Source organism: Aotus nancymaae, unplaced genomic scaffold (assembly GCF_030222135.1).
Source record: "Aotus nancymaae isolate 86718 unplaced genomic scaffold, 86718_ANA_hifiasm-v0.15.2.pri h1tg000030l, whole genome shotgun sequence".
NCBI classification, from domain to species: domain Eukaryota; kingdom Metazoa; phylum Chordata; class Mammalia; order Primates; family Aotidae; genus Aotus; species Aotus nancymaae.
In genome coordinates, this window is record NW_026988443.1 from 24,479,474 (window position 1) to 24,503,350 (window position 23,877).

Below are 23,877 nucleotides of genomic sequence, written 5' to 3' on the forward strand. Positions count from 1 at the left end.
CTATCTCAAGCTGACTGCAACCTGATTCCCAGGTTCAAGCGATTATTTTGTGTTGGCCTCCTGAGTAGCTGTGATTACAGGCACACACCACCATCCCTGGCTAATTTTTTTTTTTCATATTTTTAGTAGAGACGGGTTTCACCATCTTGGCCAGGCTGGTCTTGAACTCCTGACCTCAGGTGATTGGCCCGCCTTGGCCTCCCAAATTGCTGGGATTACAGGTGTGAGCTACCGCACCTTGCCTGATTTAAAAATTTTTTTTTTGTAGAGAAGTTGTCTCCCTATGTTGCCCAGGCTGGTCTTGAGCTACCCAGCTCAATCTGCCCACCTCAGCCTCCTCAAGTGCTGAGATTACAGGTGTGCACCACTGTGCCTGGTCTGCTTTTTATTTAGCCAGACTCATCAGGTTTCCTAATCAGTTCTCTTCTTCTAGAAAAAGTCTTTCTGTAAGCCTTCTGTCCCAATGTGGGCTCTCATTCTCTAGGTTTGCTGCACTGCTGTCTTTCTGGGGTTTTGTCTTTTCTGTCTTTTTGCCTCTCTCTTATATTGGATCTCATATTTCATCTTTGGTTTACTCCTCCCCTACCTTTTCTTTTCTTTTTTTTTTTTTTGGTGGGGGGGGATTACATTCTCCAGTAGCTCCCTAAGAAAGGATAAGTGAGGTGCAGTGGCTCATGCCTGTAATCCTAGCACTTTGGGAGGCCAAGTGGGCAGATCATTTGAGTTCAGGAGTTTGAGACTAGGCTGGCCAACATGGTGAAACTGTCTCTACTAAAAATACAGAAATTAGCTGTGCATGGTGGTGTGTGCCTGTAATCCCAGCTACTTGGGAGGCAGAGGCAGGAGAACCACTTGAACCCAAGAGGTGGAGGTTGCAGTGAGCCAAGATCATGCCACTGCACTCCACAAGCAGAGTGAGACTGTCTCAAAAAAAAAAGGAAAAAAAAAAAAAAAAAAAAAAAAAGCTAAGTGGAAAGTAAGTTTTTTCATCACATTAGCCAGGCTGGTCTCCAACTCCTGATCTCAGGTGATTGGCCCACCTCGGCCTCCCAAAGTGCTGGGATTACAGGCATGAGTCACTGAGCCCAGCCAACCTTCTATCAGTTATGCTTTTGGTGTCATATTTAAGCAATTATTGCCTAAACCAAGGTGATGAAAATTTACATGTGGGTGTTTTTACAAGAGTTCTATAGTTTTTGCTCTTTTATTTAGGTCTCCGATCCCCTTTGAATGAATTTGTGTGTGTGGTGTGAGGTAGGGAATAACATCCTCAAGTTACAGATAAGGAAACTGAAACGCCATTGGGATCCACAGTCAGCTCCTAACCCCTAACTTGCTCTCAGAGTTAGAATAAGAATTCTTGAGTTTCATTCTCAGTCAGCTGCCAGTGCTCTTCTCTGTCTTCATGGTTTCTTCCAGCTTTAATTTGCTCTCAGTACCAAGACTGTACAATTCCCTGGTCTTTTCTGAAGCAGGCCTCTATCCCAGGAGTATGTACCAGGCATTATGTAGCAACTGAAAACAGTGTCCTCAGGGTCCCCCTATGTCCCCAGGAAGCAGTCCAGAACCATAGAGCTTTGTTGTTTTCATTATCTAGAAAGAAAAAGCAAGAGCAGGAGAATTCTCAGGAGTCCTCTCTCCTTCTGATGAAAGAACACGAACATCCTCATGAGTCAGCTGCTAATGCATTGTGTCCAGCTGGGTGGCTGCTTTTCTGCACAAGAAGTCCCCACAGCCCCCTTGCTTTTCTCTGTGTTGTGGATGATGCACTTTTTACATTAGCTCAGAGCCATCCTCAGGCCTGTCTGGGGACCTGGGTATCTGTTGTCCTCAGTGGTTCCTGTGGATACCAGGCAAGTATCCCTGGGGGAACAGATTCTTGGCATTAGGGTAGAAGAGGTTCTACCATCCCTTCTTGTCCTCCTACCCCACCACCATCGCTATTGCATACAACTCACATCATTGTGTTGGGCTTCCTGTGTTTGGGTGTGTCCTGCTATAATTTTTTTTTTTTTTTTTTTGATATGGAGTCTCACTCTGTCACCCAGTCTGGAATGCAGTGGCATGATATCTGCTCACTGCAACCTCTGCCTCCCAGGTTCAAGTGATTCTCCTGCCTCAGCCTCCCAAGTAGCTGGGATTACAGGTGCCTGCCATGACGCCCAGCTAATTTTTGTATTTTTAGTGGAAAAAGGGTTTCACCATGTTGGTCAGGCTGGTCTTGAACTCCTGACCTTGTGATCCACCTGCTTCAGCCTCCCAAAGTGCTGGGATTAGAGGCATGAGCCATCTGCCTTTGGCCATGTCCTGCTATAATTTCTGTAAGTTATGTATTACCTGAATTAGGCCATCCTTTATTGGGTTTGGAACACTCTGGTTAAAATGAAATTTTAACTGCCAGGCACAGTGACTCACGCCTGTAATCCTAGCACTTTGGAAGGTCGAGGCAGGCGGATCACCTGTGGTCAGGAGTTTAAGATCAGCATGGCCAACATGGTGAAACTCTATCTTCACCAAAAATACAAAAATTAGTTGGGCATGGTGGCATGTGCCTATAGTCCCAGCTACTTGGAAGGCTGAGGCAGAAGAATTGCTTGGACCTGGGAGACGGAGGTTGCTGTGAGCCGAGATTGTGCCACTGCACTCCAGCCTGGGCAACAGGGCAAGACTGTCTCAAAAGACAAAACAAAACAAAAAACCTCAAAATTATCTTAAAATGACATTTATTTGTTCTGAAGAGACTGTATTCAAGGTAGCAAATTGAGTTGTGGATTTTTTTTTTTTTTTTTTGAGACGGAGTTTCGCTCGTTACCCAGGCTCGAGTGCAATGGTGTGATCTCGGCTCACCGCAACCTCCGCCTCCTGGGTTCAGGCAATTCTCCTGCCTCAGCCTCCTGAGTAGCTGGGATTACAGGCACACGCCACCATGCCCAGCTAATTTTTGTATTTTTAGTAGAGATGGGGTTTCACCATGTTGACCAGGATGGTCTTGATCTCTTGACCTTGTGATCCACCCACCTCAGCCTCCCAAAGTGCTGGGATTACAGGCGTGAGCCACCGCGCCCGGCACTTTTTTTTTTTTTTTTTTTTTTTGAGATAGAGTCTTGCTGTGTTGCTCAGGCTGGTGTGCAATGGTGTGATCTTGGCTCACTGCAGCCTTGACCTCCTGGGCTCAAACAGTCTTCCTGCCTCAGCCGAGTAGCTGGGACTTCAGGGACATGCCACCATACCCAGTTTACTTTTTGTAGAGATGAGGTTTCATCATGTTGTCCAGGCTGGTCTTGAACTCCTGAACTCAAGCTGTCTGCCTGCCTAGGCCTCCCAAAGTGCTGGGATTCCAGGCATGAGCCACTGCACCCAGCCTGGTCGGTTATTATTTCTCCAAAAATTAGAGAATACATAGATGGGGTCCTATCTATCTATTTCTCTATCAATGAATGACAAGAGTCTGGCTCTGTGGTCCAGGCAACCATGCAGTGGCACCATCTCGAATCACTGCAACCTCTGCCTGCCTCCCAGGTTTAAGCAATTCTCCTGCCTCAGCCTCCTGAGTAGCTAGGATTATAGGTGCCTGCAACCATGCCCAGCTTTTTGTAATTTTAGTAGAGATGGGGTTTCACTATTTTGGCCAGGCTTGTCTTGAATTCCTGATCTCAAATGATCTGACCACCTTGCCTCCCAAAGTGCTGGGATTACATGTGTGAGCCCATCATACCTAGCCTGGTTATTATTTTTAAATGTGGCTATAAAATATAAAACTGTTTCTGTCCAGTCATTCTCGTATTGATTGTTATTTTTCTGGTGGGAGCAAGCATCCTAGCATCTTTGTATTATACATTAATTAATTAATAACAGATGAGAAGGTTGTGTGTTGCCCAGGGCCAGAACAACAGGCCTGAGCCACCACAGCTCCCTATTTATTTTTTTGAGACAGGGTCTTACTCTGTCACCCAGGCTGGAGTGCAGTGGTGCGATCTCAGCTCACTGCAACCTCCGCCTCCTGGGTTCAAGGGAATCTTCTGAGTCAGCCACCTGAGTAGCTGAGATTACAGGTGTGGGCCACCACACCTGGCTAATTTTTGAAATTTCTTTAGTAGAGGTGGGTTTCACCATGTTGCCCGGCTGGTCTTCATCTCCTGAATTTAAGTGATTTTTCTGCCTTGGCCTCCCAAAGTGCTGGGATCCCAGGGGTGAGTCACCACACCCAGCCTATTATACCCTTATTACGTCACATACAGATCAGAGGACCTGTATTGCCTTTGTCCTTTGGTACTAAGGCATGCTCAATCTTTTTTTTTCAGAGGGAGTTTCGCTCTTGTTACCCAGGCTGGAGTGCAATGGCGCGATCTTGGCTCACCGCAACCTTCGCATCCTGGGTTCAGGCAATTCTCCTGCCTCAGCCTCCCGAGTAACTGGGAACACAGGCATGCGTCACCGTGCCCAGCTAATTTTTGTATTTTTAGTAGAGACAGGGTTTCACCTTGTTGACCAGGATGGCCTCGATCTCTTGACCTCGTGATCCACCCACCTCAGCCTCCCAAAGTGCTGGGATTATAGGCGTGAGCCACCGCATCCAGCCTGGCATGCTCAATCTTGGCATATGTATAAACAGAGCTCTTTCTTTTTTTTAAAAAAAAAGATGGGGTTTCACCATGTTGGTCCAGCTGGTCTTGAACTCCCAACCTCAGGTGATCCACCTGGCTTGGCCTTCAAAGTGCTTGGATTACAGGTGTGAGCCACTAAGCCCGGCCTCGAGTTTGTTTTTTAACAATACTTTGTTCTAGTATGAGCTTTGCTTCTTTGCAAGGAGACACAGATTGTCTGGAGGAGCCGGAATGGGTGTGGGAACATGTGGATTGTCGATCTCTTGTGTGACCATCTCTGGCTGTGGTCATGGTAATCAGGGAGTTTCTGATTTCCCATGCTCCTGGGATGCACTCCAGAGAACACTTCACTCATCTCCTTGATGAGGTTCTCCTGGGATACTTGAGAGCTCTTATTCTTTTTTTTTTAAGACGGAGTTTCACCATGTTGGTCTGGCTGGTCTTGAACTCCCGACCTCAGGTGATCCGCCCGCCCTGGCCTCCAAAGTGCTTGGATTACAGGCATGAGCCACCAAGCCCTGCGAGAGCTCTTATTCTTTGCAACATGAGATAAGAACCCTGTTTGCTTTGCCTTGACTCATTCCCAATCAATGTAAATTAACCCTGCAGCCCAGTGCTACAGATACTAAGGGGCTAGGAGGCAGCTCCCTCTCCTGCACGGCAGAAGCCATCAACAGGTGCAAGAAGATAATCCTTTGAAAGGTTCTGGCCAGGCGCAGTGACTCACGCCTGTAATCCCAGCATTTTGGGAGGCCGAGATGGGAAGATTGCTTGAGCCCAGGAGTTCAAGACCAGCCTGGGCACCAAAGTGAGACACCATCTCTCCAAAAATAATAATAATAATTAGCCACATGGTGGCGGGTACCTGTAGTCCCAGCTACTCTGGAAGCTGGCATGGGAGAATCGCTTGAACTCAAAAGGAGGTCAAGGCGGCAGTGAGCCATGTTTGTACTACCACACTCCAGCCTGGGTGACAGAGCAAGACCCTGCCTTTAAAAACAAAAACCAAAAAAAAAACAAAAACAAAAACAAAACAAACAAAAAAACCATGCTCTGCTAAGAGCTCAGCTACACATTATGGAAGGCCTTGTCCATATCCACACACGACTAACCATTAAACTAGGAAGAGATGGGTTTCAAAAGCTTGCAATGCTTTCTGCATAAGAAACATAGTTGGCCAGGTTCAGGGGCTCATGCCTGTAATCCCAGCACTTTGGAAAGCACTCCAGCTTGGGTGACATAGCGAGACTCCATCTCAAAAAAAAAAAAAAAAGGCCGGTAGGCACATCACCTGAGGTCAGGAGTTTGGAACCAGCCTTGGCTAACATGGTGAAACTGTCTCTACTAAAAATACAAAATTAGCTAGGCATGGTGGCATGCACCTGTAATCCCAGCTACTTGGGAGGCTGAGGCAAAACAATCACTTGAACCCAGAAGACAGAGGCTGCAGTGAGCCGAGATCGCACCATTGCATTACAGCCTGGGCAAAAAGAGCAAAACTCCATCTCAAAGAAAGAAAACAAAACAGAGTCGCACAAATCCTCTCGGGGGAAATGGACGCAGGCACACTGATGCAGGGTTTCACAGCTAGCAAAGCCCTCCTAAAAGGTTTTATCTACTATCACAATACTGTGAAACAGGTGTGATATTCTTATTCTGCAGAGGAAGAAAAAAAAAAAAGCTTCAGAGAAGTTTTATTTTCCCTAAGGTTATAGCTGACACAGGGCCTCAATCCCTGGTTGAGCTCCAGGTCTCTCTTTCCCTATCTGCTTTTTTTTGAGATGGAGTTTTGCTCATTACCCAGGCTTGAGTGCAATGGCATGATCTCGGCTCACTGCACCCTCCACCTCCCAGGGTTCAAGCAAGTCTCCTGCCTCAGCCTCCTGAGTAGCTGGGCTTATAGGCGAGTGCCACCACACCCAGCTAATTTTATATTTTTAATAGAGATGGGGTTTCTCCATGTTGGTCAGGCTGGTCTCAAACTCCCAACCTCAGGTGATCTGCCCACCTTGGCCTCCCAAAGTGCTGGGATTACAGGCGGGAGCCACTGTGCCATGTCTTTTGTTTTTTGAGACAGGCAGTCTTGCTGTCACCCAGGCTGGAGTGTGGTGGCAGGATCTCAGCTCACTGCAACCCCCTCTGGCTCCCGAGCCCAAGTGATCCTCTTACCTCAGCCTCCCAAGTAGCTGGGACTACAGGAGGCACCACCATGTGCAGCTGATTTGTTTCACTAAGTTTTGTCTGCTTGTTTGTGCGATTTTGCTATGTTGGCCAGGCTGGTATTAGACTCCTGAGTTAAAGTGATCTGCCTGCCTCAGCCTCCCAAAATGTTGGGATTACAGGTCTGAACCACTGTGCCTGGCCAGTAAGTTTTTCTTCTTTTGAGACAGGGTCTCTGTTACCCAGGCTGGAGTGCAGTGGTGTGATCTCAATGCACTGCAACCTCACCCTCAGGGGCTCAAGCAATCCTCCCACCTCAGCCTCCCAAGTAGCTGGGACTATGGGTGAGTATCACCACACCTGCTAATTTTTGTGTATTTTGTAGACATGGGGTCTCATTATGTTGCCCAAGCTGGTCTCAAGTTCCTGGGCTCAATCAATCCTCCCACTTTGGCCTCCCAAATTGTTGGGATTACAGGCATGAACCACAGCACCTGGTCCATGACTTTTTAAAATTACATGTGAGGCCGGGCGTGGTGGCTCACGCCTGTAATCCCAGAACTTTGAAAGTCCAAGGCAGGCAGATCACCTGAGGTCAGGCATTCGAGAACAGCCTGGTTAACATGGCAAAACCCCATCTCTACTAAAAATACAAAAAAAAAAAAAAAAAAAAAAAAAAAAAAAATTAGCTGGGTGTGGTGGCACATGCTTATAGTCCCAGCTTCTCCAGAGGCTGAGGCAGGAGAATCACTTGAACCCAGGAGGCGGAGGCTGCAGATCTTGCCATTGCACTCCAGGCTGGGCATCAGTCTCAAAAAGAAAAAAAAAATTACATGTGACTATAGGCCAAATCCTGACCAGTCTATTTAATAGTCTACGGCCTCATATAAGGAATGAAATGGGTGGGACTGAGGAGAAAGGGAAGGAATTCCAAGAGGACGGTGAGAAAGAGGGGTGCAATGACGCTAAGAGCTTGACCTTCTTGTATTCTCTCTAGACATTGTTTTGGCTTAGGTTGTTCTCTGTGTCCTGGGCTCAAGCGATCCTGCCTCAACTTCCCAAAATGCTGGAGTTAGAGGCATGAGCCACCATGCCTGGCCTATTACCCTTCTCTATGTCTGACAGAACAGAATATGGGGAAAAATGGAAAGGGCATGTTGGAGTCACCCCAGGCTCTAACAACCACTCACCTCTCCCCCAGCACCCTGTGCTCCAGGTAGGTGTCAAGCCATCAATCCTCCTAAGAGCAGGAGTTTCACAAAGGTGGGGACAGAAAGGAGGCAGTGTTCACCCTCCTTCCTATCATCTCCACTGGTACATCTGTTGCTTAAAAGCACAGACAGACAAAGTTGAAATCTTGGCCTGGCCACTCACAGGCTGTCACTTTTAAACTACGTGAGGTTAAACTCATTTAACCTCTTGCAGCTCAGGACTGCTTGAAATAACGGCAGTCATACCCTTTATTAACGTTCTATGGATTAAATAGGCTAATGTCGGGTAAGTACTTAACAGAGAGTTTGTTTGGTAGCTCTTGGCAATACCAGGCAGCTGAAAAATGAGGAAGATCTCTATGAACTGATACGGGGTGATTTCCAGTGCTGATTATACGAGGTAATAGTAACGTACCAACGTGACACTTCTTGAATTTGCCGACTCTACTGTGGTTATGTAAAGGAATATCATTTTCCTAGGAGACTTGTACTTTGTGACTGTGTGTGCAGAAAAAGCAGCTGAAGCAGAACCGTGGAGAATCCAGGTGAAAGGCCGTCTGGGAGCTGACCACACTGCACTTTCCAGAATGATGAAAACTTGTCTTAAAAAAAGGTTAAAAGGAAAAGAAAATGGTAGTCCTTTGTTTTATTATAAGCTTGTATTTTCTGGCAGAAAGATAAATCTCAATGCTTGATCTCTGAGCATGCAGCTCAAGTGTCAGCCTTGACATGACCTAAACAGCAGAAATTTGGCCTATTTAATAAAAATGCACTGGAGCTTGCAGCCACACTTATTAGAAAAATATTCTCCAGCCAGGTGCGGTGCCTCACGCCTGTAATCCTAGCACTTTGGGAGGCTGAGGTGGGTGGATCACCTGAGGTCAGGAGTTCAAGACCAGCCTGGCCATCATGGTGAAACCCCATCATCTTTAAAAAAAAAAAATTCTCCTTTGGAAATTCCTTTCTTGAAGATTGGATCCAGGGTGTCGTTCTTTCTGTTTTTATCTAATTAATTCTCCTTCATGTGGCAGGCGGCCAGGTGGTCCGGATTTTCACAGGCTACAGACGGCCCAGTTCCCTGCTGACCCAGCAGAGCATGGCCAGGCAAGGCTGCACCGTGACACCCGCCTGGGGAAATGGGACACCGGAACTCCTCAGCAGCCACCACGGCCATCCAGTCTGTCTGTGGGAACTCGCATTTCACCTTTTCTTCACAAACTTCTTTCTGGAAGCATTGGGATTCAAGCGTCTCCGCCCACCTCCCAAGGTGCTGTCCCGGAGCTGCAGTGTGGCTGAGCGGCTAGAGATGTCATTCTCTACGAAGGGTGACACCCCAGTGATGTACTCAGGGGCAAACACGTTGGTTTTCTGCCTGGCCTTTCGGGAGAGTCGTAGCTGGGGGAAGCGCTGATCCTCGGTGAGATGGGGGTTGATGGCGTATTTGCCCCCTTTGGGAGTGGGAAGCGAATACTGGAAATAAGACAAGGAATGGCCGTTAGAAGAAAGGGATCCACAGTCACACAAGGCCACAGCTGATAAGGTGCAGCTGACCTTGCAGATCCTGATGACAGTGCATGGTAACTGTGGTGACATGCAGCTGCCTCCCACCTGATTCTCACCTCAACTCACACATGAAAAACGGAACACGGTATTTTGACTCAGCTAAAGACAATACAGAAATAGAAATAAACACTTCCAGTGTGTATTTATACACACATGTACATAATTCCTAGCTCTGTCCATTGGAGCCAAGACGCAATGACACCCCAGGACAACGAGCACACCCAGTCCCTGAAAGTTTACTTCTAAAAACCAGCCTACATGAAAAACAAGAGGTACCGAGAGAAATGGCGGATTCTGGGGCACAGGCAGGAGATGCCGAAGAGTCTAGGAACATCTTGTTGTGCCAGAAAGTTGTGTTTAAAGAATACCTTCTGTTCAAAAGAACACAGGAGCCAGCTCGAAAGGGCTCCCACTGGCCACACATGGCACAGTGTGAGGTTCAAAATGACAGCAACAGATCACAACCTTCAGACTGAAACAAAAATCCCCAAGACCACACTCAGAGAAATAAATAAATGGGAATAAAAGGAAAGTTCCTCTTTATAGTGGAATACTAAGACATAAACACAGAAAGAATGATTGATAGACGTCACCATTTGGTGGCTATGCACAGTGACTCACACCTGTAATCCCAGCACTTTGGGAGGCTGAGGCGGGTGGATCACAAGGTCAGGAGTTCAAGACCAGCCTGGTCAAGATGGTGAAACTCCATCTCTACTAAACACAAAAATGAGTCAGGCGCGGTGGCAGGTGCCTGTAATCCCAGCTCCTTGGGAGGATGAGGCAGGAGAATCACTTGAACCCAGGGGATGGAGGTTGCAGTGAGCTGAGACTGTGTACTACACTCCAGCCTGGGTGACAGAGTGAGACTCCATCTCAAAAAAAAAAAAAAAAATCGCCATTTGGCAATCATGATTTAATAACCATTCAAGGCAACTTTAGTTAAGTTCAATGAGAAATAACATATACATAGTCTGAGTCTCTTTCCACAAATTATTAATTATAAATAACTAACTTTACAGAGGATGAAGGTGGCAGAAGCCACTGAACCAAGTGATCAAAGTCAGTATCACCAGTAAACTACCCAACTAGTTATCATTTACCCTCTGAAACGACACCCTGAGGTGGACACATCAGTATTCCTTCCGGGGTGTTCCTGCCAAAAATGCATATACCCAATCTCAACTAAATCCCACGGAAATACCAGACACACCCAAGGGGAGGGACGTTCTACAAACGGGCTCATACTCTTAAAAAATTTCAAGGTCATCAAAAACAAAAGACTCCATTTGAGAAAGGACCCCAGTTGAAAAAAGATGAGATGATAAAATGCAACATGTTATCCTAGACTGGACTCTGGACCCAAAAAATCCCCTTTTGTTAAAAAGGAAATTTGTGGAACAACTGGCCAAATCTGAATTTGGGTCTGCAGATGACACAGTAGTATCACAGCAATGCTGATTTGTTGATTTTGATAATTATACTGTGGTTACATAAGAATAAAGTCCTTGTTTCAAAGAAAAGGGGCATTATGTATACAGTTGATTCTCAGATAGTTCAGGAAAAAAAATGTACGTGGATAAAGAGAAAAAAAACCAGATGTGGTACAAGATTAACCCTGGAAAATCCAGGTGATGGGTAAACAGGAATTGTTGGCCAGGGGCAGTGACTCATGCCTGTAATCCCAGCACTTTGACAGGCCGAGAGGAGAGGATCGCTTGAGGTCAGGTGTTGGAGATCAGCCTGGCCAACACAGTGAAACCCCATCTCTACTAAAAATACAAAAATTACCCAAACATGGGGGCATATGCCTGTAATCCCTGCTACTTGGGAGGCTGAGGCAGGAGAATTGTTTGAACCCAGGAGGTGGAAGTTCAGTGAGCCAAGATCACACCACTGCATTCCAGCCTAGGTGACAGAGTGAGATACTGTCTCAAAAAAGGAAAAAAAAAAAAAAAAGTCAGGCGCAGTGGCTTATGCCTGTAATCCCAGCACTTTGGGAGGCCAAGGTGGGCAGATCACTAGGTGAGGAGTTTGAGACCAGTCTGGCCAAGATGGCGAAACCCAGTCTCTACTCAAAATACAAAAATTAGCCACCTGTGGTGGCAGGCACCTGTAATCCCAGCTACTCGGGAGGCTGAGGGAGGGGAATCACTTGAACCCAGGAGGCAGAGGTTGCCGTGAGCTGAGATTGTGCCCCTGCACTCCAGCCTGGGCAACAAGAACAAGACTGTCTCAAAAAAAAAAAGGAATTGTTTGCACTGTTTTTACGACTATAAATGGAAAGAAAAAAGGTTCTTCTCATGCATGCAGGGCTATTTTGCTGCTGGCAGAAGCCAGTGCCACTTCTTTGTCCCCCAATCTTTCCCTCCTGATTCTCTGCGTCAGCAGCTGCTGTGTGTCCAGCCCATCCAGCCCTCTCTTCTGTGCCGTGCTTTCCACACCCCTTCCTCTCTGGGTCATGGGCTTCCGGAGACCCGGCCCATCCTTTACCTTCTGTACAGATCTAAACCTCTGCCTTCCTCCCAGTGAGCTCCCCATTCATGAGCCGCAACCACAGACCAGTCACTTACTCATTAGATGGCATCTGTCACACTCTCTCCCCACTCTGTTTTGGTACCTAGGTCACAGGCTTTCAATCCTGGATCTTCCAGAAACGACTAAACTAGGTTGTCTTTTGTCCTTTCTGTTCTCAATTCTGGCATTAGGAGGGGGCGGGGAGAGGTGCCACTTACTCGGAGCCCGCGGGGGTTCAGCACTTTGGGGTTGCGGGAGAAGTGCATGTGCAGGGTGCCGTCGTCACTGACGGTCACGGACACCTTCTTCAGGGTCTTGTTCCCACAGTGTGAACAGAACACTCGGCTCATGTCAGAGGTTGTCCTGGGAGACACAGAAGGAGATGCTCTGTACCAAAGCCACAAGCCACAAACACCTCCCCAGAGCATGAGGTGGGTCTCAGGCCTCAGGAGAAGAAAAGGGCTGAACCACACCACACGTCACACAGACGGAGGCCACTGCACCTCGTGCTGAAGCTGTCAGCAAATGGCTGCCACATCCCTCCGAGGGTGCAGATAAACCCCAGGAGGAGCAGATAAGGAAGTGTGAAAGTGAGCAGGATGCAGTTAGGTGAATCCCGAACCCTTCCTACACACCGCCAGGCTCTGTTCTGTAGGGTTCACCTCACTCCTCCTGCGAGGATGGCACCATCTCCATTTTACAGATGGGGAAACTGAGGCAAGTGACGGCAGCTTGCTCAAGGTCACCCAGCTGGTCCATGGCAGATGAACCCAGTCAGTCTGGCTCCGGAATCAATGCCCTTCATATCATGGCACTTTCTCGAGGGGCACCTCATTACGCCGCGAGCTACCTTGTCTTCAAATGTCAGCCTGGGTATTAACTCGGGAGCGGCTCTGGAGGCGGCAAAGCGTATTTATCAGTGAGTCGGGAATCAATAACACTGCCCTGGCTGAAGTAAGCCCGGGTGTTGAGGGCACACCCAAAGCTTCCTTGCCTATGCAGTCAGGTACCCACAGGGGACCCTGGACAGGAGAAAGCTGCTGCTATCAAGGGCACAGCAGTGGCCCAGGTCCCTGTCCTTCAGGAGTTCTCCATCAGTTCCCAATGGTCAAGACATATGAGCTGGGTGGAATAGCAGGAGAAGCCAGAGGCCCTACCCGAAATCTTGTGAGTGAACTAAGCACCTCCTAACAAGTGCTGGGGCCTCATTATTTTGTACAACAAACTGGAGTCACGGGGCTAATCTAACAAGAATGAAGAATACTCCAAGTGTTTCTAAGAATTGAGTGTTAATTTGGCAACTTTAGTGCTTCTGTAACAAAGGATGTTGAAGAAAAGGGAATTTTTTTTTTTTTTTGGAGAGTCTGGCTCTGTCACCCATGTAGGCTGGAGTGCAGTGGTGCGATCTTGGCTCACTGCCACCTCTGCCTCCTGGGTTCAAGTAATTCTCTTGCCTCAGCCTCCTGAGTAACTGGGATTACAGGCACGTGCCACCACCACACATTGGCTAATTTTTCTATTTTTAGTAGAGACGGGTTTTTACCATGTTGGTCAGGCTGGTCTCGAACTCCTGACCTTCTGATCCACCCGCCTCAGCCTCCCAAAGTGCTAGGATTACAGGCGTGAGCCACCACACCCAGCCCCAAAAATGGAATTTTATGAAGCCAAGAGCTTTACTGTCATGAGCCTGAAACAGCAAAATGAAAGGAAGCTTCAGAGGAAGGTACAGGCAGCTCTCAGCAGTGACTGGCTGTCACTGGCAGAGCCACAGTGGCTGGCAGAGCCTGAGTGCTGGGTTATGCTCAGGCCTTCAGGGAACAAGGCTTCACAGAGGCAACTCTCCCTGCCCAGTGGAAGAGCTGGGGACCTAGTGAGGTACCTCAGATGATTCAGAAAGTTCCTCATGGGCCTCTAAAGCAAGGGCACCACCAGATGATCTACGTGATACCCCCCAGACCCAGCCTGAGCCTGCAGAATGGCAGATGCCACCCCAGAGCAAGTTCACAGGCCACCCTCCACGAGCAAGGCTGAAGCAGAGGCTCTTCCAAGCCAACCAGATGGTCCAGGGTCCCAGAGGCCTCCCTATGGAATGGCAGCCCCCACCACAGGAACAAACTCAAGAGCCAGAAAAGCAACAAGAAGGCAGTGGTCAAGAAACTAACAGTTCACCCACCGACACGCATGCTGCTTGTGTCAGATACCAGAGTCCTTGACTGTCTTCCTAGTTCCTCACAACCATCTTCTCAATCTTATTACCAATATGACAGGGCCAGGCATGGTGGCTCACACCTGCAATCCCAGCTTTTTGGGAGGCCAAGGCAGGCAAATCACTTGAGCTGAGACATTTGAGACCAGCCTGGCCAACATAGTCAACCCCGTCCCTAACACAAATACAAAAAAATTAGCGGGTGCCCTGTAGTCCCAGCTACTCAGGAGGCTGCAGCAGGAGGATCACTTGAACCTGGCAGGCAGAGACTGCAGTGAGCCTAGATTGTGCCACTGCACTCCAGACAACAGAGTGAGATTCTGTCTCAAAAAAAAAACAACAACAACAACAACAACAACACACAAACAAAACAAAAACAAGAATCTGGGCCTGGCTCAGTGGCTCACACCTATAATCCCAGCACTTTGGGAGGCAGGTGGATCACGAGATCAGATCAAGACTACCCTGGCTAATACAGTGAAACTACAAAAAATTAGCCAGGCATGGTGGCACATGCCTGTAGTCCTAGCTACTCCAGAGGCTGAGGCAGGAGAATTGCCTGAACCTGGAAGGCGGCGGTTGCAGTGAGATCGTGCCAAGAGTGAAACTCTGTCTCAAAAAAAAAAAAGAATCTGATAGGCAGGTACCTCACACCTATAATCCCACCCCTTTAGAAAGCTGAGGTAAGAGGATTGTTTGAGGCCAGGAGTTCAATACCAGCCTGGGTAACATAGTGGACCTCATCTCAAAGAAAAAGAATCTGAAGCACAGGGAAGTGAATCAGCTTTTGCAAAATCACACAGGCAGCAGGACCCAGAATCTGGATTTGAATCTATGTACTCTTCTTTTTGTAAATAAAAAATCTCTCAAGCATAAAGCAGACAGAAGAACACAACAAACCCCCACGTATCCATCACCCCCCAGCTATAAAAACTCTCAATTTATGGCCAGTCTTGTTTCATCTCTAGCCCCACCCACTCCTACTTGTGGATTATGTCAAACCAAATCCCAGACTCTCCATGGCCAAACACTTTAGTATGTACCCCTAAAGAATGAGGTTTATTGTTCCAAAACCCATGTCCCTAACCCTATGCCACTGAGAGAAGGTGGGAGGTCACTGGAAACCTCTGTCCCCAAGTTCTCAGTGCCCTGGTGGAGACAGATCCCAGGCCCCAGAGGAATGACAAGGTGGAAGAAACACACATACATAATACAGAGCTCTCTTTAAACAACTCTGTAGAACAGAAGAGTGGGCCAGGCACGGTGGCTCATACCTGTAATCCCAGCACTTTGGGAGGCCAAGGTGGATGGATCATTTGAGGTCAGGAGTTCAAGACCAGCCTAACCTACATGGTGAAACTCCGGCTCTACTAATACAAAAATTAGCCGGGTGCAGTGGTACGCGCCTGTAGTCCAGCTACTCAGGAGGCTGAGGCAGGAGTATCGCTTGAATCCGGAGGCAGAGGTTTCAGTGACCGCACCCCAGCCTGGGTGACAGAGCGAGACTCTGTCTCAAAACAAAGAAACAGGAAGAGTGTTCCACAGAGGCCACTAGGGCCAGGTCACCAGCTACGTACTTGAAACAGCCGTGGCAGCGCAAGATGTAGCTCCGGGCCTCGCGGATCAGCATGCCGTTCACTGCCAGCACGTGCAGCCCCAGCTGCAGCAGAACATTCTACAACGACAAGTTAAAGATGGAAATAACTCAATTTGCTTTTCACATTAATTTTGTAATCACAGTTAGGGGAACTTCACAAACCCTGCTTTGCCCATATTCCTTGGCTTTTGCTAAGGAAACAGCCTAGGAGGCCTCTCAAGATGTGTAAACGAGGACAAGGACCCAGGTGTCTTTCTAACACCACCCTGGAGCCTGCCATCATCATTTTCCATGACCTGTCACTAACAAACACTCTCAACAGACATTTATTTTGTCTGGGCCAAATATACTCATTTCTGGGCCGAAAACCCTCTCTAAGAACCTTACTGACCACATGACGATATATATGCAGAAAAAATATATATAATAAACAGTAAACATTTAATGTACTATACAACAGGCCAGGCACGGTGGCTCATGCCTGTAATCCCAGCACTTTGGGAGCCTGAGGCGGGCGGATCACCTGAGGTCGGGAGTTCCAGACCAGCCTGACCAACATGGAGAAACCCTGTCTCTACTAAAAATACAAAATTAGCCAGGCGTGGTGGCGCATGCCTGTAATCCCAGCTACTCGGGAGGCTGAGGCAGGAGAATCGCTTGAACTTGGGGGTGGAGGTTGTGGTCAGTCGAGATCACACCATTGCACTCCAGCCTGGGCAACAAGAGTGAAACTCTGTCTCAAAAAAGAAAAATGTACGATACAACAAATGTTGTCATTGTATCACGTGATTGTATAGCCTCTAAGCAAAACTAAAAAATCACCAAAGGGCACAAGTAGTTTCTAGAACCAGAAAAAGAAGCGCTGCATAGCACCGGCTCTGTGTACGCCTGCACACCTCGGTTAGCACCACTGCTGATGACGTGTGTAACACACGGCCCAGGCCCACCCCACCCACCTGCATGGCGAAGTCTGTGGTCACGCAGCCAACCCGCACGTCCTTGGGGACGTTGCACTGCTCCAGCTCCTGCTGGATCTGCTTGATGTTGCTGGGGGTTATCCAGCCACCCGCATCGTCATCGCTGTCATCTTTTCTGTCTTCAAACCCGTTTTCTTCCTCCTCCTCCTCACTTGGAACATCCTCACTTCTGTCAATCTGAAACATAAACAGACGTTTCAAACTCTCAGCCCACAGGAGCAGTGGGGAGAAGCGTAGTCAGGGAAACCAAAAGTCAAGGCCTCACCAGCAGCTCCTGCAGTTCATGATCGATGTTGGGCAGAGGGTTTCTCCAGAATATGAAGGAACTAAATTCCAGGTTCTCAGGCTCACAAGCTAGGTGTCCTTTCTCTATTGTTTCTTGTAGGGGTTTAGGCTGAAATTAAAAGAAATAATTTTAAAACCTGAAAATTCATCTGTAGCATCTCAGGTTACAGATGAAATCACTTATGACATACAAGTCAGAACAGACAGGGCTGGACAAACTGTGTTATTGGTCCACATAAATTTGGTTCCCTATGAACAGATAACTTAGAGAGATGTGACATGGATCAGAAAAGAGCATGAAGAGCACAGCTTGTCTAAGAAATTACCTTGGAGGGCAGGTGGAAACCAGAAATGTGCAGAGGTGTTTCTGGGTGCTGAATTGATGAACTCACTTTAACCTTTGAAAAAACAAAAAAAGTATTTTATCCCTGGTTATCAAAATTAAAGATACCCATTTTTTTTTTTTTTGATAGAATCTTGCTCTGTTGCCCAGGCTGGAGGGCAATGGCACAATCTGGGCTCACTGCAAACTCCGACTCCCAGGTTCAAGCGATTCTCCTGCCTCAGCCTCCCAAGTAGGTGGGATTACAGGCATGCAAAACCAATCCCCACTAATTTTTGCATTTTTAAGTGGAGATAGGGTTTCGCCATGCTGTCCAGGCTGGTCTCAAACTCCCAGCCTCAAGTGATCCGCCCAACTCAGCTTCCGAAAGTGCTGGGATTACATATACGAGCCACCACACCTGGCTGACATCCAATGTTTAAAAAACATTGGAGAATACAAATTTTTTAAAAAATAGCTGGATGCGGAGGCTCACTAAATCCCAGCCCTTAGGAAGGATGAGGTAGGAGGACTGCTTTGGGCCAAAAGTGAGACCCTGTCTCTGTAAAAAATTTTCTTTTATTAGCCAGGCGTGGTGGCGTACACCGATAGTCCCAGCTACCTGGGAGGCTGAGGTAGGAGGACTGCTTGTGCTTAGGAGTTTGATGCTGCAATGAGCTGTGATCAGCACTACTGTACTCCAACCTGGGTGATGGCAAGATACTGTCTCATTAAAACAACACTACCAACAACAACAAAAAACCAAGTGTGGTAGTTCATGCCTGTAATCTTGGCATTTTGGGAGGTCAAGGTGGTCCCAAGAGTTTGAGACCAGCCTGGGCAACACAGTGAGATCCCATCTCTCCTGAAAAAACAAAAAAAAACCCTGAGGGTAGTTTCAACTAGTGCAAATATGTGAGTCCACCATAGTTTGATGACTTTAGGCAGGGAAGGTTAAGCAATTCTTTGTCAACACTATTGAAAATGAATTATTATGGGCCGGGCGCGGTGGCTCACGCCTGTAATCCCAGCACTTTGGGAAGCCGAGGCGGGTGGATCATGAGGTCAAGAGATCGAGACCATCCTGGTCAACATGGTGAAACTCCGTCTCTACTAAAAATACAAAAAAATTAGCTGGGCACGGTGGCGCGCGCCTGTAATCCCAGCTACTCAGGAGGCTGAGGCAGGAGAATTGCCTGAACCCAGGAGGCGGAGGTTGCGGTGAGCCGATATCGCACCATTGCACTCCAGCCTGGGTAACAAGAGCGAAACTCCGTCTCAAAAAAAAAAAAAGAAAATGAATTACTATTAAAAGTTTTTGGCTTCTAAAATCTTCTGGCTTAGAAATAGATAACGGACCCAGGAACAAATCTATCAGTCTCCTCAACCCAGCCAGGCTGGGCAAGACACTAAAAGCACAATATGAAGTCCCAGTTTTGAAGGAAGCAAGGCTTGAAAAAACACTTGTAAGTACTCAGTATTCCTCCTTTTTTACCTCCAGAAAGCTTTTTCTGAGGCAGGGTATCACTCTGTCACCCAGGCTCGAGTACAGTGGTATGATCACAACTCACTGCAGCCTTAATCTCCTGGGCCCAAGTGATCCTCCTGCCTCAGCCTCTCAAGTAGCTGGGACTACCGGTGCACACCACCATGCTTGGCTAGCTTTTGGTTTTTTTTTAGACACGGGGTTGCCCACACTGGTCTCAAATGCCTAGGCTCAAGTGAGCCTCCTGCCTTGGCCTCCCAAAGCCCCGGGACTATAGGCATAAGCCATGGCACCTGGCCAGAAAGAATTGTTTTTTAAAAAATGATTACGTACAGATATATTTTTATTCTTTTTTCTTTTTCCTTTTTCCAAATTTAAACAACCTTTCCCAAAACCCTACAGATCAAAAGAGACTAATCAGGAGGCTGAGGTGGTAAGATCACTTGAGCCCAGGAGTTCTGAGACCAGCCTGAGCAACACAGCTAGACCCTGGCTCAAGGTGGGAAAAAAAGGGACTGAGATACATTTGCTGACTGTAACGTACGAACCTCAATGGGATCCTGATCCAAACTCTTAACATTTACAAAACAACTGGGAAATGTGAACACTGACTGGATATTTGATATTAGGCATGACTATTAATTTCGTGTAGGTGTAACGATGGCTTTGAAGTTTTTAAGAGTCTTGATCTTAAGAGACATACCAAGAAATATCTATCAGTAAAATAGCATACGATGTCTGAGTTTTGAATACTGAGGGCTGTGCATCAGTGTAGATGAACACAGACTAGCTATGATATAACTGTGGAGGGGGATGACGGGGACCCCGGGTCCATTACACGAGTCCCTCTACTTTTGTATATCTGGTAGTTCCCATAATAAAAAGCTTTTAAAAACCCATCCTCTTGATTTACCTTCTGTGGTTCTTGTTTTAGGTGAGACACCCCAACAAACTCTGCTTCCAACTGGTATGTGAGCGCAAGCACTTGGATGTCCGTGGCAGAGAGGCTGGGGTAGTCTCCTGTTTTCTTTGAAAACTCAGTTACTGTAAACAAGAGATTTCCATCTTCAGTTAGAGGCAAAAAGCCATATGACCTTGGATAACCAATGGAATTATCAAAAAACAATTTAGAAAGGATCACTATGTCATGAAAAACCATAACACTTTCATCCATTTTCTGACCTTTTCCTATTTATAGTTGAAAAATTTGTATTCTCTACCACCAAGACTCGTGCCAGTTAGGTTTACTGTAACATCCTTATCAAATGCAGAGGAAAAAGCACAAAGTTGGCCAGGGCCAGGCGCAGTGGCTCACACCTATAATCCCAGCACTTTGGGAGGCCAAGGCAGGCAGATCACTTGAGGTCAGGAGTTCAAGACCAGCCTGGCCAACCAGTCTCTACTAAAAATACAAAATGTATCTGGGTGTGGTTGTATGCGCCTGTAATCCCAGCTACTCAGGAGGCTGAGGCTGAAAAATCATTTGAACCTGGGAGGTAGAGGTCGCAATAAGCCAAGAACTCACCACTGCACTTCAGCCTGAGTGACAGTGAGACTCCTCAAAAAAAAAAGTAAGCTGGCTGGGCAGTGGCCCATGCTTCACTTTGGGAGGCTGAGGTGGGCAGATCACTTGAGGTCAGGAATTCTAGACCACGTGGCCAACATGGTAAAATCCCGTCTCTACTAAAAATACAGAAATTACTGTGGTGGCCTGTGCCTGTAATCCCAGCTACTCAGGAGGCTAAGGCAGGAGAACTGCTGGAACCCAGGAGGTGGAGGCTGCAGTGGGCTGAGATCATGCCACTGCACTCCAGCCTGGGTAACACAAGACGCAATCTCAAAAAAACAAAAAAAAAAGTTTCAGATTTAGGAGCATTGTGGATTTCAGATCCAGGAAGCTCAACTTGTAATTTTAGTAGTTTATGAAGAAACAAAAAGCATGTGCTTAATGCATAGTAAATGTCAGCTGTTTAACTGCTGTTATTCTTCAGAGTCATCCATAATAAACACTTAAAATTTCCTGAAATTAACAGAAAGATGTCCTCTGCCACAATGGTACAAGGAACACTAGATATACTGCTCTTATTTCCTAAAAAACAGACATTCGCAGCAATGAAAATTTACTGTGCACTTACTGTGTACTAGACACTGCATTAAAAACTTTACCTGTTAATTCATTTCATCCTTTGCCAATCTTCAGAAGTACTATCAGTATGTCCTTGGAAAGATTTAGTAAGTTGGCAAAGATCACAAAGCTACTAAGCTGGAGAAGAAAATTGTAAAAGTCACAGAGGAGGTAACATCATCTCCACTATCAACCTCTAGCCTCTAAAACACTTCCAGCCACGGAGGAGCCTTTCCTAGGTAGGGCCTTGATTCACAACAAGAGAACAGCGCTGACTCCTAAGCCAAAAGACAATTGCTTAATTTTCTTTCTTTTTTCTTTTTTGAGATGGAGTCTTGCTCTGTTGCCCGGGCTGGAGTGCAGTGGCACAGTCTCGGCTCACTGCAACCTCCACCTCCCAGGTTCTCCTGCCTCAGCAATTCTCCAGCCTCAGCTCCCCAAGTAGCTGGGATTACAGGAGCACGCGACCATGCCCAGCTAATTTCGTATTTTTAGTAGAGATGGGGGTTTTACCACGTTGGTCAGGCTTGTCTCGAACTCCTGACCTCAGGTGATCCACCCACCTCAGGCTTCCGAAGTGCTGGGATTACAGGCTTAAGCCACTGCACCTGGCCTAATTTTCTTTCACATTTAATACAATGCCTGAAAGCACTACCTTTATAAAAGACCTGCCAGGTGCAGATCTTTATATCCAGTCATCAAACTAATCTGAAAAGAAATGGACAAGGGATTAGCAAGAGATCCAAACTCCTAAATAAATTTACTGCGTGTTTGCAAAGTGCTTGACACTGTGCTGACTGCCATATTCCTCAGTTAATGCTCACAGCAACCTTGGAGACAGATACTATTATTATTCCCATTTTGCAGATGAGGTAACTGAGGCCAAAATTTGAATGCTATGCCCGAGGGCATACAGCTACTTACGGGCTGCCTCCAGACCCAGGGAGCCGCTCTCCCACCACGATCTCTTATAAAGTGCTGGTTTAAGCAGGGCGTGGTGGCTCACGCCTGTAATTCAAGCACTTTGGAGGCCAAGGCGAGCGAATCACCTGAGGTCGGGAGTTCAAGACCAGCCTGACCAACATAGTGAAACCCCGTCTTAAAAAAAAAGAAAAAAATTAAAAGAAAAAAAAAGTGGTTTTAAATCAACTGCTCTGATAAGGCAGCCAGACCCCAACTCGCACCCAAGTGGGTGCTATCTGCGCCCTGGACCCCAGCTTTCCGTCAAAGCTGGGGCAGAGGCACTCACCCAGCCGCACGTATTCCGGTAAGGGCTCCTTGAACCGCAGCTCGTAGGGCAGGACCGCAAGCCGCCTGCGCGTGGCCTTGTCCCGAATCTCAGTGACCACCTCCCGGATGGTGTAAATATTCTTCCCGATGTCCTGCGGACAGACCGCCCCAGCTCAGACCCGCCCGCACCAAGTAACGCTCCGCTCGACTCAAGGCTCTCCCTGAGGGGCGGCCAGCCGAGATCTCTCTCGTCCAGGAAGGAGCTCCCCGTACCTGCAGAGCTGCATCCCGCAGGAAAGCCCCAGCGTCCGCCACAACGTGCTCCACGGGCGCCATGTTGGCTGAGTGACCAGCGAGCGCGCAGGCGCACGGAGCTTGCGTCGGCTCCTAAGTCCCAGTCCAGATCTCTGGGAACGAGGAAGAACAGCCGCGACTTGGCTGCGCCTCCTGGCGGCCGCGCTAGCATCTTACGGCTCTACCCGCGCGCATGCGCATCGATGCCACCCGCACACAGCGAGGTGTGGGCGGGCTCAAACCTTGGGGGACACCTGGGAAATCCGCTTCAGCATCTGGGCCTTGGCGCATTCTTTACCTTTGAGGATAAAACGTGCCAGGTGTAGTGGTGCGCGCCTAGAGTTCCAGCTATTTAGGAGGCTGAGGCGAAAGGACCGCCTGAGCCCAGGAATGTGAGACCAGCCTCGACAACATAGCGAGACCCCCATCTCTTAAATAAATAAATGTAAAACCTATATATATATATATATATATATTTTTTTTTTTTTTTTTAAAGATGGGGTTTCACCATGATGGCCAGGCTGGTCTTGAACTCCTGACCTCAGGTGATCCACCCACTTCGGCCTCCCAAAGTGCTAGGATTACAGGCATGAGCCACCTCACCCAGCCTAAACCTATATATACTCTTACAGTTAAAAGTCAATCAATACAAATTACTAATTTACTTATCACAGCATTCCTATGAGACAGGTACTATTTTACAGACAAGGGATAGCTACCTAAGGCCACTAGGTCTAGCTGACATGGTCAGTAGGTGGTGGAAATAATGTAACACCCAAACAAACTCATTCGGAGCCACATTCTCTCTCTTTCTCCCTTTCTTTCTTTCCTTTTTTTTTTTTTTTTTTTTGTTTTTGGAGACAGGGTCTCTCTCTGTTGCCCAGGCTGGAATGCAGTGACACGATCATAGCTCACTGTAACCTTCAACTCCCAGGCTCAAGTGAGCCTCCCAGCCTCTCGAGTAGCTGGGACCACAGGCCCGCACCACCATGCCCAGCTAACTTTTTCATTTTTACTTTTGTAGAGATGAGGATCTCATCATGTTGCCCAGACTGGTCTCAAACTCCTGGGTTCAAACAATCCTCCAACCTTGGCCTCCTAAATGCTGGGATTACAGGTGTGAGCCACGGTGTTGTCCCTGAGTCACCTAATTATCCACCTAATTTCTTGATTATAAGATCTGGTGAATTTTGACTGAATGTTGACTTGGGTCTTCATCCAAACTTTCTTCATTAGGTCTTCACTCCAATTGTATTCCTCAATTATAATTTATCTGTCCTACCCCAAAAATGCTTCAGTG

General features: G+C 47.4%; 1 protein-coding gene across 1 annotated transcript; it reads right to left on the bottom strand.

The window, feature by feature from the left end:
* Positions 1-8,912: 8,912 nt before the first annotated feature.
* On the bottom strand, positions 8,913-22,632 carry NOB1 (NIN1 (RPN12) binding protein 1 homolog). Its single transcript, XM_012437496.3, has 9 exons — positions 22,557-22,632; positions 22,303-22,435; positions 19,842-19,972; positions 17,447-17,518; positions 17,101-17,229; positions 16,815-17,012; positions 15,839-15,936; positions 12,274-12,418; positions 8,913-9,445 (listed from the first exon to the last, which is right to left on the bottom strand). The coding sequence occupies exons 1-9, from the start codon at positions 22,617-22,619 to the stop codon at positions 9,176-9,178; spliced, it is 1,239 nt and encodes a 412-aa protein (XP_012292919.1). The 5' UTR covers positions 22,620-22,632; the 3' UTR covers positions 8,913-9,175.
* Between the last annotated feature and the right edge of the window lie 1,245 nt (positions 22,633-23,877).